At 42.4% G+C, this 16,666-nt stretch overlaps 1 protein-coding gene across 5 annotated transcripts in view; it reads left to right on the forward strand.

The window, feature by feature from the left end:
- The window catches only part of zgc:77784 (uncharacterized protein LOC402947 homolog), a 102,665-nt gene that overhangs the window by 5,855 nt on the left and 80,144 nt on the right, over window positions 1–16,666 (forward strand). For all 5 annotated transcript variants that reach the window (XM_054793672.1, XM_054793673.1, XM_054793669.1 and 2 more), the window contains exon 2: window positions 11,612–11,938. In XM_054793672.1, coding sequence (XP_054649647.1) covers window positions 11,612–11,938 — 327 coding nt within the window. The remainder of the gene's footprint in view (window positions 1–11,611; window positions 11,939–16,666) is intronic.

Below are 16,666 nucleotides of genomic sequence, written 5' to 3' on the forward strand. Positions count from 1 at the left end.
CATCTATAAATAAGGAATTCTTATTTGGCTGAAATTCACTAATCATGGTGGGGTCTGGAACCAATTAACCGCGATAAACAAGGGATTACTGTAAAAGCAAATATAATTCACACACTATACGACCTACTTAACTGTGTTCATACTGATGCAAGAAACAAATCTCTCTTAATTCTCCATTAGATGCCAGCAAGATATCAGTTATCTTGGCGTGCGGTGTGACAACTGATGCCAAAACAACTTTGGCCTCGTCGTTCGTCTCCACTCTCTTTGTGTCCTTCTGGTTGCAAAATGATAAATGTAGCTGGAGGCTGATTAAAGCATCCCCTCCCACCCGTTTTCCTTTCTGGCCACAAAAAAAAGGATGATGAGGCCTCCGTAGAAGGTAGTCTGTCGTGTAATCTGCCTGTCTGAGTCACGCTGCTGATGATGCCGCTCTTTCGGGTAGAGCCGGTGATGACATCAGGCAAACAATGTCTCAGACAATTCATAGTGATACCAGAAGAAAATCTTACCTAACTTTTTTTTTTTTTTTTTTTTTTTACCCCCTGTGCTTTAAATGTCGTTTAGAACACATTGTCAGCCTACTGCAGTGCGTAATTGGTGGCGCGACAGAACCCCATCTGCTTTTATTGGTCTTTTGAGTATGTATTTATTTGTGTAAAGTTGTGAGGTGTTAGATCATCAACCTCGCAGCAAAAAAAAAAAAAACAAAACACTGGACATCCCCTATTTTCACACATTAGCGTGACACTTATGAGTACATTACTGCCACTAGAGGGCTTTAACATCACAACATTCTAACAAATGACACCAGTTATGCAACGCTCTGCAGCTAAGAGCCAAAAAAGGCCGAACACATCCTAGAGATGAAGGGCGGTTTTCTTATCCAGCCTGCTAACCTTGTGCGGTTGATGGGGCGTAAACACGTGGAAAGACGTGTGTTGCTTTGCAATTAAGAGCGATGTTGCAGCTTGTCTGTCAGAGCGTCTAATGGTTTGGGCCCCGCTTCCTGCGTCTGATGTGTTTGTGCGGTGGGAATAAATGAATAAATCCTTGCAGTTCAGATGCAATCGGAGCAATGAGCGCTTCTAATCATCCTCGCAGTCTTGTCACAGTACGTGAAGTCACATGTACCACTAATAAATAGCTAAAGTTGTCTATTTGGATGGCGGAAGGGTAAATATTAGTGATGAAAATATTAAATCGAGAGCAATGGACTGTAATCCTGGCTGAAGAGCTGCAGATTTCACTCGTGTGCACACAGGCCACTAGTGTGCAATGAATTAATAAGCTTGCACAAAACCAGCGACATTTCCTCATTTGTCGATAAAACACAATAGCTCAAGGTTGCACTTCGTAGTTACTCTGTGGAATGTCTGCACTTTATTTTGCCAACATATTGAACGTCCCTAAGGAGGTGGAACAATACAGCACACACGATAGAAAGAACAGAGTATATGGTGCTTGCGCCGTAAAAGAATGGAATGCACTGAGAGAATATTTTATTTAATTTTGAATACAGTCTAAACCACCCCTGGTTGTCCTTCAATTTGTTTGTTTTGTAATCATTTCTCCCATAGGAAATTGCAGTAAATGTTCCAGGATCACACAAGTGCATTCTAGTAGTCACACAAGTGTCAAAATAAGTTGTAGCTAGTGTATGTGTTAGGAATGGAATATTTTCCATTACGTTTTAGACATTTGCTTATCTACCACAGAGAAATAACACACTCGGATGACCTTTCACTTGGAACGGATGCACCCTGTTGTTTTTATCTGCGTGCACACACACACAGTTTTTAGATATTCCACCTTTTTAATCTCTGTCTGAGGAGCGATTAGCTGTCCAGCCGAGACTCCCTGGAGCCCAATATCCCAACAACTAAAAAAGGGAAGTTTACACCCATTGCACCATCTCTCTGACAGAACTCACAAAGTCCTCTTTGGATATTGATTGGACTTCACTAAACCTTCACTGGCAGCTAATCTCTCTCTCCAGGGCTGGCATTGCAATTACTTGTATCAACTTCTGTTTTAATTATATTGCAAACTGTCCTTGAGATGCCTAGTTTCATTTCACAGCTTAGAATAAAAAAACAGTAAAGCCAAACAAAAACTAAAAAGAAGGTAATATAAGAAACAGAGGACCACACAATTCACGCCGAGTTAAAAGCCAGAAAATAAAAGTGGGTTTTGAGACTAGACTTAAGCCATTCAGCTGTGGGGGGCGTTTTTACTTGATTGGGAGAGAGTTCTACAGCTTGGGCTGACTACAGAAAAGGCACCGTCACCTCTGGTCTTAAGTCTCGCCTTAGGCACCACTAGTTGGAGCTGGCCTTCGGACCTCAAAGAGCGCGCTGGAGTGTAAATTTGGATGAGGTATGAGGTGTAATTAGGGGCCAGTCCATTCAACACCTTAAAAACAAACAATAAAACCTTAAAATCAATTCTATACATACAACCAGCAATACACAGATTTTGGTTGAATTCTGAGTTGTACTACTTCAGAGGCATTGGATTTCATATAATATCTCACTAGAATGCTGACTGTTAATATAATATTTCCCCAAACATCAATTAATTTAACAATATATCCCCTGCATCATACTATGTATAATGTTGGATGGTAAATCTATTACAATGAGAATATCAAATATAGTTAATAATTACCAGGGTTGTCAAAGTCAATGCAGAAATAATGCGTTCACGGAAATTTATTTTTTTTCACTTTTTTTGGGACGCACGATTAACATGCACACATTCTGTTTGACACACCGTAGCTTGAGGAAACTCAGTGGTGGATGTGGAGCCACAAGCAGGAACAAGTGTTGAGCAGAAATGTACAAAGAAAAGGGTATTTTGAATGGTAAGCGTAGCTTCAGGCAGATGGCCCCCTCTTGACAAGACCAAAGTTATTTGTATCTACTGTCTCTGTGAGTTGAGTTATCACGGAGTATGTCGACTGCCAGAGAGAAGTGAGAAGTTACTGGAGCCTCTACCTTGCACTCGTATTACCCAATATAGTAGCTATAATAAGAGTAAATAAGCCATTTCAGACATAAATAAGACTTATGCTCGTGTGCTGCCGTGAATGTGTTCCGGTGCTCGGCGAGTAAAGTGCCGGGCGGAGAGGAAGTGACGTCAGTGGTTCAGAGTTGAGTTTAACCTTGGGGTCGCTTACAGCCACAACAATAGCCTGTGTTTTTTTTAGGGATTATTGTGCCTGTTGTGAGATAATTCAAACCTGTAATAAAAGCCTCTTGTTCCGGCAATGAAGTTTGGTGTATCTCACCAAACATTACAGTAGCATTACTGACACCTAGTGACCAGTGTAAAATACTACCTCATTCACAGCATCTTTGAATGTGTCTTCTGAATGCCTTATAATTGTATTTTAGTTCATTTTATTCTTGAAAATGCATAATTTAAGCAAAAATATGTACAATTTGCTGCAATATACATATTTTTTGACTAATAAGCAGTTTTCAACCACGAAACAGCATGATGAAATGATGAAACCGCAAAATTTGAAGTGGGAAGTGGTGAGCGACAAGTGTAATAAGTGCTTTTAATATAGTTCTATTGAAGGTGAAATTTTCCTGAATTTTTGGGCCCCCTAGGGGCCACAGGGCCCTTAGCGTTGCCTATATTGCCCAATGGGCCAGCTGGCTGTGAGTTGTAAAATGTTACATGTAGCAGAGAACTGAAATCATACAGTGCAGCTGTACATCACAATAATAATACACGATATTAAATGAATACCTCTCCACCAGTGTCAATGAAAGCAGATGATTATCGTTGTAAAAGGAAAATTTGTAATGCAGCTCTTACATTGAATGACTGCATCACGCAGGTCTAACTAATGGAGTGTCTGCTGTGTATTCTGAACATCTGACTATATCTACATTTGCATAAAAACCTCACTGCGGAGTGCAAAAACTAAAACACCTCCAAAAGGTGTCCATTATTTGACCACATCTCTCACAGAACAAAATGTACCATCAGAGGTACGTACTTTCCCCCCTGAAAGGTGCTTTCAAGCAATCATCTTGTTACCACACAAACATGAGATTGAAGGTCCTTTCTTATATGCCGAGTGTGTGTGTGAACATGCTTGGTGTGGTGTAGACGCTTTGCTGATTGCAGACTTGTAACTGGTACCTCTATCCAGCCTTTCTCCCTATCCATAAAATGAATGAGCCAGAGTGGTGTCACGATGACAATGTGGAGCGTTCAAACAAGTGAATGCACTCAGGTTGTCACAGTTTTGTACACACAGACAGCTGCCGCTCTTAAAATCGCGGACAGGACCAGCCAAAGCAGGCTTGTGTGTGACACAATGTTTCAAATGGCTGCTTATTAATAAGAAGCAGGCTCAGTTATGGCGAGGCGTGTCATTAATTTAGTTGGTGAGACGACATCAGGTCATTGGTCTGTGAATTAGGTGCTCCGTTCCAACTGTGAATAGAGACATTTCAGCAGACTATTTGAACACAGCAGTTTGAAAATAACTGCTTTTTGTTGCACGCCGTAGCTTCCTCCTTGAGGAGCTTACAGCACAAGGATACAAGCAGGCTGGCCATTACTTCATTTAAATGACCAACACCTTCGAATGGTTCCTCGTTCAAGTAGAGATTTGTTTAATCTCCTATTTAGGACATGGGTGTCCAGACTTTACTGAAAAATGAAAGGATGCAAGGGCCACGTTGATATTATCTAAACCTACACATGTACATATGCTAAAAAGATATCTATATTTCAAGAAAAAGATGCATTTCAGCTTTGTAATAGTCGTCCCTCGCTACATTGCGGTTCAAACATCGCTCCCTCACTGTAATCGTCAAAAAATATTGAAAGACAAGTTATATCTTGTATTGTGCTCACTAGGCATCAGTAATGGTACATTGATGAGACATTAGATTAGATTACTTTAACACTGCATGGAGTCAGTCATGGCATGTCCAACATGATAGAGTGGGGGGGAAAAACAGTTCTCCTACCAATCTGTATGGAAGTGGTGAATTTTTGGCTTTTTTCTTTGTCCATCTCTCCCACTCCGTTTGAATGCCTTCTTTTAAATTGAGAAAAAAATGGACACTAACTAATTAACTCCAACTTCTTTGTTACACATTGTTATCTTGCTTAATTATTTTCTCTTGGAATTTCAGAACTGGCAAAGGGCGCCTGTTGAATAGGAAGTGAACACATTTCTTAGCAATTGATGTGAAAGGAAGAGTTTAGGATGGAAAAGTGACAAGATTTCTCTGTCAGAAAAAAAGGTCTTGTGGGCACTATAGGCCTGGGACGCTGGAAATGAAACACATAATAAATGAAAATGAACTCGATAATTTTGCCTGCCTTAATATATTGCCATGAGCATGCGTGTCTCCAGGGGTACACCCTGGACTGGTCGACAGCCAATTGCAGGGCACATATAGACAAACAACCATTCACTCTCACATTCATACCTATGGACAATTTATTCATTGCCAATTAACCTCACATGAATGTTTCTCCGGAGTACCTGGAGAAAACCCACGCACACATGGAGAGAACATGCAAACTCCATAGAAATGCCCAACGGCGATTCGAACCCAGATCTTCCCGATCTCCTGACTTTGTGGCCAGCATACTAACCACAAAGCCACCGTGCGGCTCAGGATTGCAATATATTGTCATATATATTTTTTAAAAAGTAATGTTTAAAATCTTGTAAAAATAAAATAAAATCTTGTCTTTTCTCATCGTAGTAGAACCAATCACGTGTATTGCCTCGCAGCGGTTCTACTTGTCTACTCGGTTCTACTTTTTCTCTCAGGGAGAGCCCAGCCACCCTCCGGAGAAAACACATTTCGGCTGCTTGTACCCACTATCTTGTCCTTTCGGTCACTACCCAAAGATCATGACCATAGGTCTATGAACAAGAACCCGATATACTTAAACTCCTCCACATGGGGCAGGATCTCGTCCTCAACTTGTAGATGGGACTCCACCCTTTCCGGGCAAGAACCATGGACTCGGAAGTGCTGATTCTCATCCCGGCCACTTCACATTTGGTTGCGAAATGATCCACAGTGACAGTTGAAGGTCGCAGCAGGACCCCTCAACGCCCTGACTGTGCCTAGAAATTCTGTCCATAAGAGTAATGAACAGAATCGGTGACAAAGGGCAGCCCTGGCGGAGTTCATCCCTCACTGGAAACGGGTCCGACTTATTGCCACCAATGCGAACCAAACTCTGACACCGGTCATACAGGGAACGAACAGCCTGAATTAGCTGGTCCGATACCCCATATGCCTGGAGTACTCCCCACAGAATTCCTCAAGGAACACGGTCGAATGCATTCTCCAAGTCACTGGTTGGGCGAACTCCCATGCACCCTCAAGGACACTGCCGAGAGTGTAGAGCTGGTCCACACTTCCACGACCAGGATGAAAACCACACTGCTCCTCCTGAATCCGAGATTCAACTATTCGGCGGATCCTCCTATCCAGAACCCCTGCATAGACCTTACCAGGAAGGCTGAGGAGTGTGATGCCACAATAGTTCGAACACAACCTCCGGTCCCACTTCTTAAAAAGGGGACCACCACCGCAGTCGGCTGATCCAGAGGCACTGCCCCTGATGTCCATGTGATGCTGCAGAGTCACACCCACGGCATCCAGCGTCTTAAGGAACTCTGGGTGGATCTCATCCTCCCTTGGGGCCCTGCCACCGAGGAGCTTTGGCAACCTCAGCAACATCAGCCCCAGAGATAGGAGAGCTCACCGTGGAGTCCCCAGGCACTGCTTCCTCATTGGAAGACGTTTCAGTAGGATTGAGGAAGTCTTTGAAGTATTTCTTCCACCATTCCACAACATCTTGAGTCTAGGTCAGCAGCACACCATCCCTACCAGACACGGTGTTGACTGTTCACTGCTTCCTCCTCCTGAGACGGCGGTTGATGGTGGTCCGGAAGTTGTTGCCTCAGCGACTGCCAGAGCCGCAGACCGCTTGGCCTGCCGGTACCTGTCAGATGCCTCTGGAGTCCCATGAACCAAAAAGGCCCGATAGGATTCCTCCTTCAGCTTGGCGACATCTCTTACCACTGGTGTCCACCAACGGGTTCTGGGATTACCACCACGAAAGGCATTCAGAATGTACCACGGGCTAATTTATGAAAAAAAGAAAAAGACATGTGCTGCAAAAGGCTCCAAGGCCATACTTTGGACACCCCTGTTTAAATGAATCTGCGGCCATGAACAAAAAGATGACCTGCTCTGCTGTCAGTGTGGGATTTGGTACATTCCCTTTCCGTCTTGTGTGATTGTAATTTGTCTTGCCTTTTGATAATGTGTTTTCCTGAAATGTAAAACGTTTCACAGTTTTTTAGTGTTTTGCACATATCTATGGTCACCATCAGTATAAATACCATCACTATGTGACATATTGTATTAATTTTCTTCCTATCTTCCAAGTCATTTACTGCCATTGAGTGTTGCGTGTGCTTGCATGCTTTTATGAACAGCCTCTCCGTGTGCCTTGAATAGCCTCTGGGGACGAATAAAGTTTTTATAATTGAATTGCTACGATTCTATTTGCAATAATCACACACCAACTTTTAAAGAGGTTTGGTAGCAGAGCTGACACAATGTCTTTTTAAAGACAGGTGCCGAATGACACTTTTTGGAAAGCATGGTGTGGAAATGTCTGCTATAAAGTGTGCATGGGAAGCACAGTGTGTTCCTGCAATAGTTTACAGGGAAATTACACAAAGTGTTAAGCAACAAATCTGACTGGACTCTTTTCTAGCAACATGAGTATGGAATGTACTTGTGTGAGCTCTGTCTGTGTTTTACAACAAGTCCTACAACAACACAAACGTGTCTGTGTTAAAACCGTTATATGGAATGGTATTTATTAAAGTGATTAGGGCTTTAGAATTTATTTATACAAATATTTCACAGCACTACTATTTGCAGTCCAGTTTTTGTAGAAAATCCTACTAATTTCTCTTGGGAACAGGTTCTATGGTATATCTTTTGTTACATTGAGGGATGGGCTTTGACTACATTTCCTTGATCTACTCTAGACAAAATGAACAACCCATCAATTATTTATTTCTTTAAGGGTGTACTAGTTGTCTGTTACAAATGTTCTAATGGCAGCCTCAAATGTTGTTGTTTTCCCATCGGGGATTTTTCTCCTCCTGTTGCATCTTCTACTGTTATCTCTCCTTCCGCCGTGTCTTCCTTTTTATTAAATCTATAAAACTTAGTTGTGATCAACCTTGCTTTCTGTTTACCGGCATTTCCGATTTCAGCACCTTCTTACCCCCAATATGCACTGCTGACCAAAATTTTAAGATGCATTAAAAAATTACAAGAATTTACATTTTGCACAGTTGGATCTTAATGAGATTCTAAGTAGAGCTTCAAATGCAAAAAAAAAAAGAAATGTGAGTGAGACAAAAGTTTTTTGGTTTATTGCAAACAAGCAAAATAGGCTGTTCATCAAAGCCCACAGCCTTTAAAAGCCAAAATCTTGGCAGAAATGTGGATTCAGTGTCATTTTCTGTCAGGTATTCACACGGTCCTGATCTCTTGATGGCAAAGGCAAAACAGCTTTCTCTCTTTTGAATGCGGTGGGATTGTTGAGCTGAATAAGCAAAGCCTCTTGCAGCGCACCATTGCTGCTGCGGTTGGACGCAGTAAGACAGTCATTTGAAACTTCTTCAAAGAGCCTGAGGGTTGTAGAACAAAAAAAGTCAAGGGTCACAATATTTTACCAGGCCTGAGCCGTAGGATACATATGGCTGTTGGTCAAGACACGGGACCATCCTCGGACCGAATGAAGGCTGTTACGGGTGCCGAGTGCAGTCCAATAACCATCAGACGGCCTCTGCGAGAGAAGGCTTTTAAGAAAAAACGTCTCCCGTCTCCTCACACACTACAAAATTGCCCTTTAGGAGAGTACCAAACATGGGACATTGATCGGTGGAAGAAAATTTTATTTTTTTATGACAAAAAAAAATCTAACCTTGATGGTCCCGATGACTTCCAACGTTACTGGCATGACAAAGAGTTCCCACCTGAGATGTTTTCCATACGGCACAGTGGAGGGGGCGCCATCATGGTTTGAGGTGCTTTTTCCTTCAGTGGAACAATCGAGCTTGAGGTTGTGCAGAGGTGTCAAATGGCTGATGGCTATGTGGAGATGTTGCAGGGGTTCATCTCCGATGACTGAAGGCCCTCGCCTGTGTGGTAATGACTGGCTTTTTCAACAGGACAACGTTGCACTTCACAATGGCCCCCTGACGAGACTTCTTCCAGAGGAATAAACTCACTCTTTTGGAACAACCTGTGTGTTCCCCTGATCTCAATCGGATTGAGAACATTTGGGGATGGATGGCAAGAGAAGTTTACAAAAATAGACATCAGTTCCAGACAGTGGATGCCCTCCATGAAGCCATCTTCACCACCTGGAGTAACATTCCCACTAGCCTCCTGGAAAAACTGGCGTCAAGCATGCCCAAACCCATTTTTGAGGTGATTAACAAGAAGGGAGTAGCTACGCATTACTGAGTTGTCTTTTGTCCTTTTCTATTTTAGGCAGGTTTTGTTTTTTTTTGGTTTTTTTTTAGCTATTTTCTTAGACTTCTGACTTTTTGTCTAATGAGCAGCCTAATTCAGTTTCAATGGCAGGATTGATAGTCAAATCAGACTCCTCCAAATCGAATCATCAAATAGTTGACTATTCTAAGACACCCCTAGTTGTCATGTTACACAGCACCCTGAGATGACATTTCAGGTGTGACCAATAAGGATTTACAGAAGCTAGTTCAAGAATGCCAAACGTCATCCAGTCATTGTTTTTGTGATGTAATTCATCTTGCAGTGGAAAACAAAACGGAGTTTAGAGGGATGTAACATCTTTTTTGAGAATGTATTTAACATCATGGTGAAAAGTGATGAAAGTGAATCTAACCAACCAGGATGTTGTGAAATGTGAAAAGCATCAGCTCGTGGATCAAGCATGACGGGATCTATTTTTAACGGCGTGCTAGTATTTTTTTTTTTCATTTATTTTTTTAATGGCACGATTAGTCGCCCTCCTCATCGTTGCATTAATGTGTAGAGCAGTTTGTGACCTCAGGGTGTTAGCGCTCGCATTGCTCTTTAGATGTTTACTTCAGGTTCATGCCATGGTGATGCCTCGCCGTCCACATGGATCAAATCAGTTCACGAAGACATAAATCTGCTTAGTGCTGCAAAGTGAGGATTTATACTCATGCTGACCATTAAAGTCAAATGTAAGAGCAGCATGTGTGTCATTAGGTTACTCCAGACTACGCATCTCCAATCATAATGGATGTGTTTTTTATGTTGTCCAGATTATGTACTGAAAATAATGCAGCTCAGCCACACAGTGACCATTTCATTTTCTTCTTTTTTTTTTTTTTTTTTTTTTCTTTTTAATTCCGGGAGGGAGAGACCATCTGTTCTTCAGAATCAACCTAAAAGCAGCGACGTTTGAATTATTCATCTCTAAGAGTAACACATTGTTAGGGACATTTGGTCTTGCTCTAAAAGCTCCCCGTAAATCTTTAAGCAGTGGCCGTTTTTTTTCTCTGTGCCAAGGAAAGCTAGTAATGGATCCCCAGGGAGATTATAGAGGACTTGTCTGCATCTCCATGGCCCCCCTCTCATTCTCTCAATTTCCATCTTTTGGCCCAACAACTGTCTCCCTCTCGAGTGCAACAGCTCTGACACAGGCTGACCATTAATATATTAAATCTTTCATTGCATTCTCCGTGTTATGCTTGTCCTCTGAGAAAATGATGTCACGTTTTTATGCACTTCGGTAGGTACACCTGCATCCTCCTAATACAAAAATTCAGCCTTCACAAATATAAGTACATTGTTTTGCCAATCTAGCAGAGGTAGGCTATAGTACAACTTTTTTAGTGAACATCTTTGAAAACAAACCATAAAAAAGTAACTGCAAAATGTGGAGGTATTTTGTTATTTGTGGCAAGCAGCATAAGAACAATATATAGCAATATAGCAGAACATTCTCTTCGCAAGCCTCTACTACTGTGAGTACCCCTTAATACTGACATTTCAACAGTGGTAAGTTGGACAATATTACCTAAATTTTATTAGTGGAAAAATAAGTGTTAAAATTGGCCAATTATAACCAATTATTCTCTACAGGCTACAATTGGCCAATTTAATCGGTCGGGCCCTAGTTTACTATAGTTTACTATATATGGAGTATTATGGCCATACGAGGGACAAAAGTCTTGAACCTTGAAGATTTGATGTTGGGTCTGTGATCCAGGATGCGTACACTGTAATACAACAGTTTAAGAGCAATGTTGTAGAATGACCGAGACAGTGTACTATTTTACTATTACTTACTATTTTTCTCATATTTTTTTCATTTTGTATTTTCTATATTTTTTCTTTGTTGCCCTAATATGCCTTACCAAATTGGAAATTCAATTTCTTTTCAGTGAAAAATAGCCTTGTAATGTACTACAGTATTTTTTTTCTGGGGTTAAAAATATCCATTAATTTCCAAATTAATTGTGACGGTAATAACACCTTACCACGCCTCCATTTTACAGGGTCTCGAGTGCGCTTCGAAGACAGCGCCCCTCGGATTGTGGAGGACCCTTCAGACCTGATCGTTTCCAAAGGGGAGCCGGCCACCCTCAACTGTAAGGCGGAGGGCCGACCCAGTCCAAGTATGGAGTGGTACAAAGATGGAGAGAGGGTTGAGACGGACAGGGACGATCCCCGCTCTCACCGTATGCTCCTGCCCAGCGGCTCGCTCTTCTTTCTGCGCATTGTGCACGGCCGGCGGAGCAAACCTGACGAGGGTGTTTACACCTGTGTGGCACGCAACTACCTGGGGGAGGCCATTAGTCGCAATGCTTCGCTGGAAGTTGCAAGTAAGATGCTGTAATTTTGAATGTGGGGTTAGACCTCATAGTGTTTTTCACATGACTGTAAGTAATAGGGGTGCGACTGTAAATAACAGGGGGTGTCAGAGATTGGTTTGCATTGCCGGAAATAAATCGGACCGTTTCCAGTGAGGGTTGGACTCCGCCAGGGCTGCCCTTTGTCACCGATTCTGTTCATTATTTTTATGGACAGCATTTTTAGGCGCAGCCATGGTATTGAGGGGTTCCGGTTTGGTGGCTGCAGGATTGGGTCTCTTCTTTTTGCAGATGATGTTGTCCTGCTAGCTTCATCGAGCTGTGACCTTCAACTCTCACTGAATCGGTTCGCAGCCGAGTCTGAAGTGGCTGGGATGAGAATCAGCACCTTCAACTCAGAGTCCATGGTTCTCGCCCGGAAAAGGGTGCAGTGCCATCTACGGGTCGGGGATGAGATCCTTCCCCAAGTGGAGGAGTTTAGCTACCTTGGGGTCTTGTTTAACGCAAGATTGACAGGCGAATTGGTGCGGCGTCTGCAGTGATGCAGACTTTACGTTGGTCTGTTGTGGAAATGCAAAGCTCTCAATTTACTGGCCGATCTACGTTCCTACCCTCACCTATGGTCATGAGCTTTGAATAGTGACCGAAAGGACAAGAACGTCTGTACAAGCAGCTGAAATGAGTTTACTCCATAGAGTGGCAGGGCTCTTAGAGATGTCATCCGGAAGAGACTCTGAGTAGAACTGCTACTCCTTTGCATTGAGAGGAGCCAGATGAGGAGGCTTGGCCATCTGGTCAGGACGCCTCCCTGGGGAGGTGTTCAGGGCACGTCCGACTGGTAGAAGGCCTCGAGGAAGACCCAGGACACATTGGAAAGACTGTCTCCCAACTGGCCTGGGAACGCCTCGGTATCCGCCGGGAGGAGCTGGGCGAAGTGGCCGGGGAGAGGGAAGTCTGGGCCTCTCTGCTTAGGCTGCTGCCCCGCGACCCGACCTCGGATAAGCTGTGGAAGATGGATGGCAACGGTTAATTCACTACATCGATGCATTGATTTATATTCCTATGATCCAACTACATCTATTTTTTAATTCTGGACGGCTTATATCGAACTAACATCGTTTAAAATGTTATCAAACAATTGAATCGATACTAGGAAATAAAGCATTGGATTCAAGCACGACAGGCTTTATATGGTCAGGTCAGTTGATTCACTTCATTGAGTATTCATATTTAACTCACCTGTCCTTATTTGAAACTCCTTTTAAGTGATGTTTATGGGGACAATATGCAAAGTAAGGATGTTTTGTACGGCTATAGACGGTAGTTTACGGTCCAGTAGCGGTGACGCTTAGTGACGTCATCATCCAGCGCGGAGTGTCCAGGTCAAAACATACGCTTACGTACGTGGAAGCAATAAATGGCGCGCACGTGCATTACCACGTTTCCTTACGCTGCTGCACACCATCTGCCATCACTTCACATGCAAAGCATCTGTTTGCTCTCCCAGTTTGGTCTCATCATTATCAAAACTTATTATCCTAAACCCCATGACACCAGGGTATCCTGTTAAGTGCATCATCAAGACGGAGGACCCATCCCGACCCTCTCAGCAGCAAAAGGTACAAGGAGGCCACAGTACTTGCTTGTTGCTATGCTGTTCTTTCAAATGGCTGCTCTGATCATGAGTATCATCGCCACACAAAAGCCCCTGCTTCCATTGGCCCGTACAGGTGATAAAGTTTCAACACCTAATTGAAGATACCATGCCACATTAATTTGCTGAGAAATTTGCATAATGTCCCTCACCTTTGGGTGCAGAGTGCAGGATTAGATTGCACTATTTAAAGTAAATAATTAATCACGGCAACTCTGTTCATCCTGATTTTGTATTGTATTTTTAACAATTTTTTTGTACTCATTGATCGTTTATTCTTAAGTATGTCAGCATTATTAATAATTTATACCTGATTCCCTTACAACAAAACAGGAATCTAGGAAACTTCACCTGTCCAGTATCCAGGTATTTATATCACAGTCACACTAGTTGAAATTTTGGCTAAAAAGTTACTGAATCGTTTGAAATCATAACGTTCTAAATGAACCAATATCGTCCTTGAATCGTATTAGCAAACACGAATCGTAATACAAATCGAATCGTTACATCCCTAGGAAATAACATTTGTGGCGCCTCCCCTGTGGTTTTGAGCGCCCTGTTCTTGTATGATATTTCCCCTGTTCTCATGCGCTGTCTCGGTTATCGTACAGTATCGCGTGTACTACTGTTTGCTCGTGTTAGGAATGGAATAATTTCCACTCTATTTTGTATAAGTACTGCCACAGATTTGCACTTGTTTTTCACAGAGACATGAGACACGATCACAAGGCCTTGCACTTGCAACAAGCACACCCTGTTCTTATAGTTGTCTTGTATACGAACACACATAGTTTAATGGAGTGAGTCACCTTCCCGTTGCATGAGATGCTCAGCCACATATCCAAGACTGGTTGAAACCAGATCAGACCAATACACCAACAGACAGTTAACGGGAAGTTTCCTGATCATTGGGACTGCATTCACAGAAGGCATATGTGGAACTCCGTTTCAGGTTAGAGACCACTCAGGCTTCCCTGGTTAAAGGGCCAGACTGAACACCCTGTACTGTTTCATTCCGCAGAATCGAGTGCCCAAATAAAACACCCTACGTGTTGGTGACTCACTGTCTGTGCTTTTTTTAAAGTTTTATTTTGAGTGTGACTGCTAAATAACCCACTTTGGGGCCAGCAATTTGATACAGAAGGTGAGAAACACTACTGAATTCAAGAAAAAACTAAATGCAAAGTACAAAAATGGCATACTTTTTTTCTCCAACAAGAATCTTCAATAAATTTAAAAATTATAAATTTATCCATTTCATTCGCCATTCACTTTGTTTTCTGCATGTAAAACCACATGTAAACTCTATAAATGTGTTTTTGTTCATATTTTTTTTATCTGGAATAGATTCATTAGATTTACATGATTTCCTATGGGAAAAATTGCTTAGGCTTTTGTCGGACCTTCAGGTTCAGGTTCACGAAACAAAACAAGGTACCACCGTACGACTTGCTTGATGACGGCCATGTTTTTCATCAAATCTCCCTCAAAGTTTTACAGACGTGCTTGGCAGTCCCATCACGGAGTTTACCAAATTGTGTGGTAATTGGAAAGTTAGAGTGGGTGTTTTGAGCTGTGTGAGAAATTTCAAGTCCGACTTATGGGGTCAAGCTTTGAGCAACCATGTCGTGTGTTTGTCGGAAGAATAATAGCTCAGCCAACAGAGTAGGTGTGCATGTTTTGACAAATTTGCACCCTTTTGTGTGCAGAAGTTCAGTAGTAGAAGAGTTGTACTTTGAAGTTAAAATATGAATGCAATACCGTTATACCGCTCATATTAAAAGTCATATGAGCAATTTAATTTTTACATTTTAGGGTTCAGATCGTCAAGACTTTTGATACATCTCATTTTAAAAATGGATGGATGCTCAGTGTTGTTTTCAAAGGATATTGAGAAGAGGATGGAGTTGAGGTCAAAGGGCTGATCACGAGGTTTGTGTTGCTTCTCAGTGCTCAGCTCGTCAATACGTGTAAATGTCAAGGATGTTTCATGTATTTTCATCCGTCATCTGACACATGATGGATGATATAGCTGATGTCAAAGGTCATTTCAGTCGCTTTCAGCGATCGCTGTTTTATGTCAGAGAAGGAATGTTACAGCTCTAAGTTCCTCATGGACATTAAACCGCCTCTGACTAGCCAGATGAGCCCGTCCAGTGTATATGTCAACCACCTCACAGAGGGCAGCTTTGTTAAAATGAAAGAAAAAAAAAAAAAAACAGGCTTCACTACATAGTTTAAAGGAAAAATTTTGCCCATAATCTGCAATGAACACACGTGTTTACCTTTTCTGTGCGTTCTGGATGGCCAACTCGTGCTGGCAGTTTTTCATTAAGAATGCACATAATTGGGATTCAGCTGTAAGCCCTTTTAAAAAACCTCCCAACAAACGCTCCATTTACATGCTGTGACCTGCATATTAACCAAGCTATAACGACATACACGGCTAGATGGACTGTGTATACACTGTATAACTGTGATGCCAAGCACTACGTGTTCCATGTATCAGAATCAATATCATGGAGACTTACTCGATGAACCGTGTGGTCGACCTGGCCGGGGGCGTCTTTTCAAGTAGATTTTGGGTAGGTTTTGTTAGTGCTAACAATTCTTCGTTCGCTGTGATGCAATCTCTTGGGGCAGCGCCCTCCTCACCAGATACACAAAGCCTTTCCATCGATGGTAACACTGTATGCCACTCAATGCAGCAGAAACACTCCATTTCCGTTGGCATGGCTTGGCAAGCTCCACATTTACACCACCAAGTCATGCCGGTCCTGACTTGCAACAAGCACACCCTGTTATTATAGTTCTCTTGCATACGAACACACATAGTGAGTCACCTTCCCGTTTGTTGCATGAGATGCTCAGCCACATATCCAAGACTGGTTGAAACCAGATCAGACCAATACACCAACAGACAGTTAACGGGAAGTTTCCTGATCATTGGGACTGCATTCACAGAAGGCTCCACATTTACACCACCAAGTCATGCCGGTCCTGACTCTCTTGACCCCTGTCTGTACCGTTTGACTCCCTCTTCTTGCCCGCTCAGTTTCTAAAACCTGTAGCTCATCCTCAATATA

Source organism: Dunckerocampus dactyliophorus, chromosome 12 (assembly GCF_027744805.1).
Source record: "Dunckerocampus dactyliophorus isolate RoL2022-P2 chromosome 12, RoL_Ddac_1.1, whole genome shotgun sequence".
Taxonomy (NCBI): Eukaryota; Metazoa; Chordata; class Actinopteri; order Syngnathiformes; family Syngnathidae; genus Dunckerocampus; species Dunckerocampus dactyliophorus.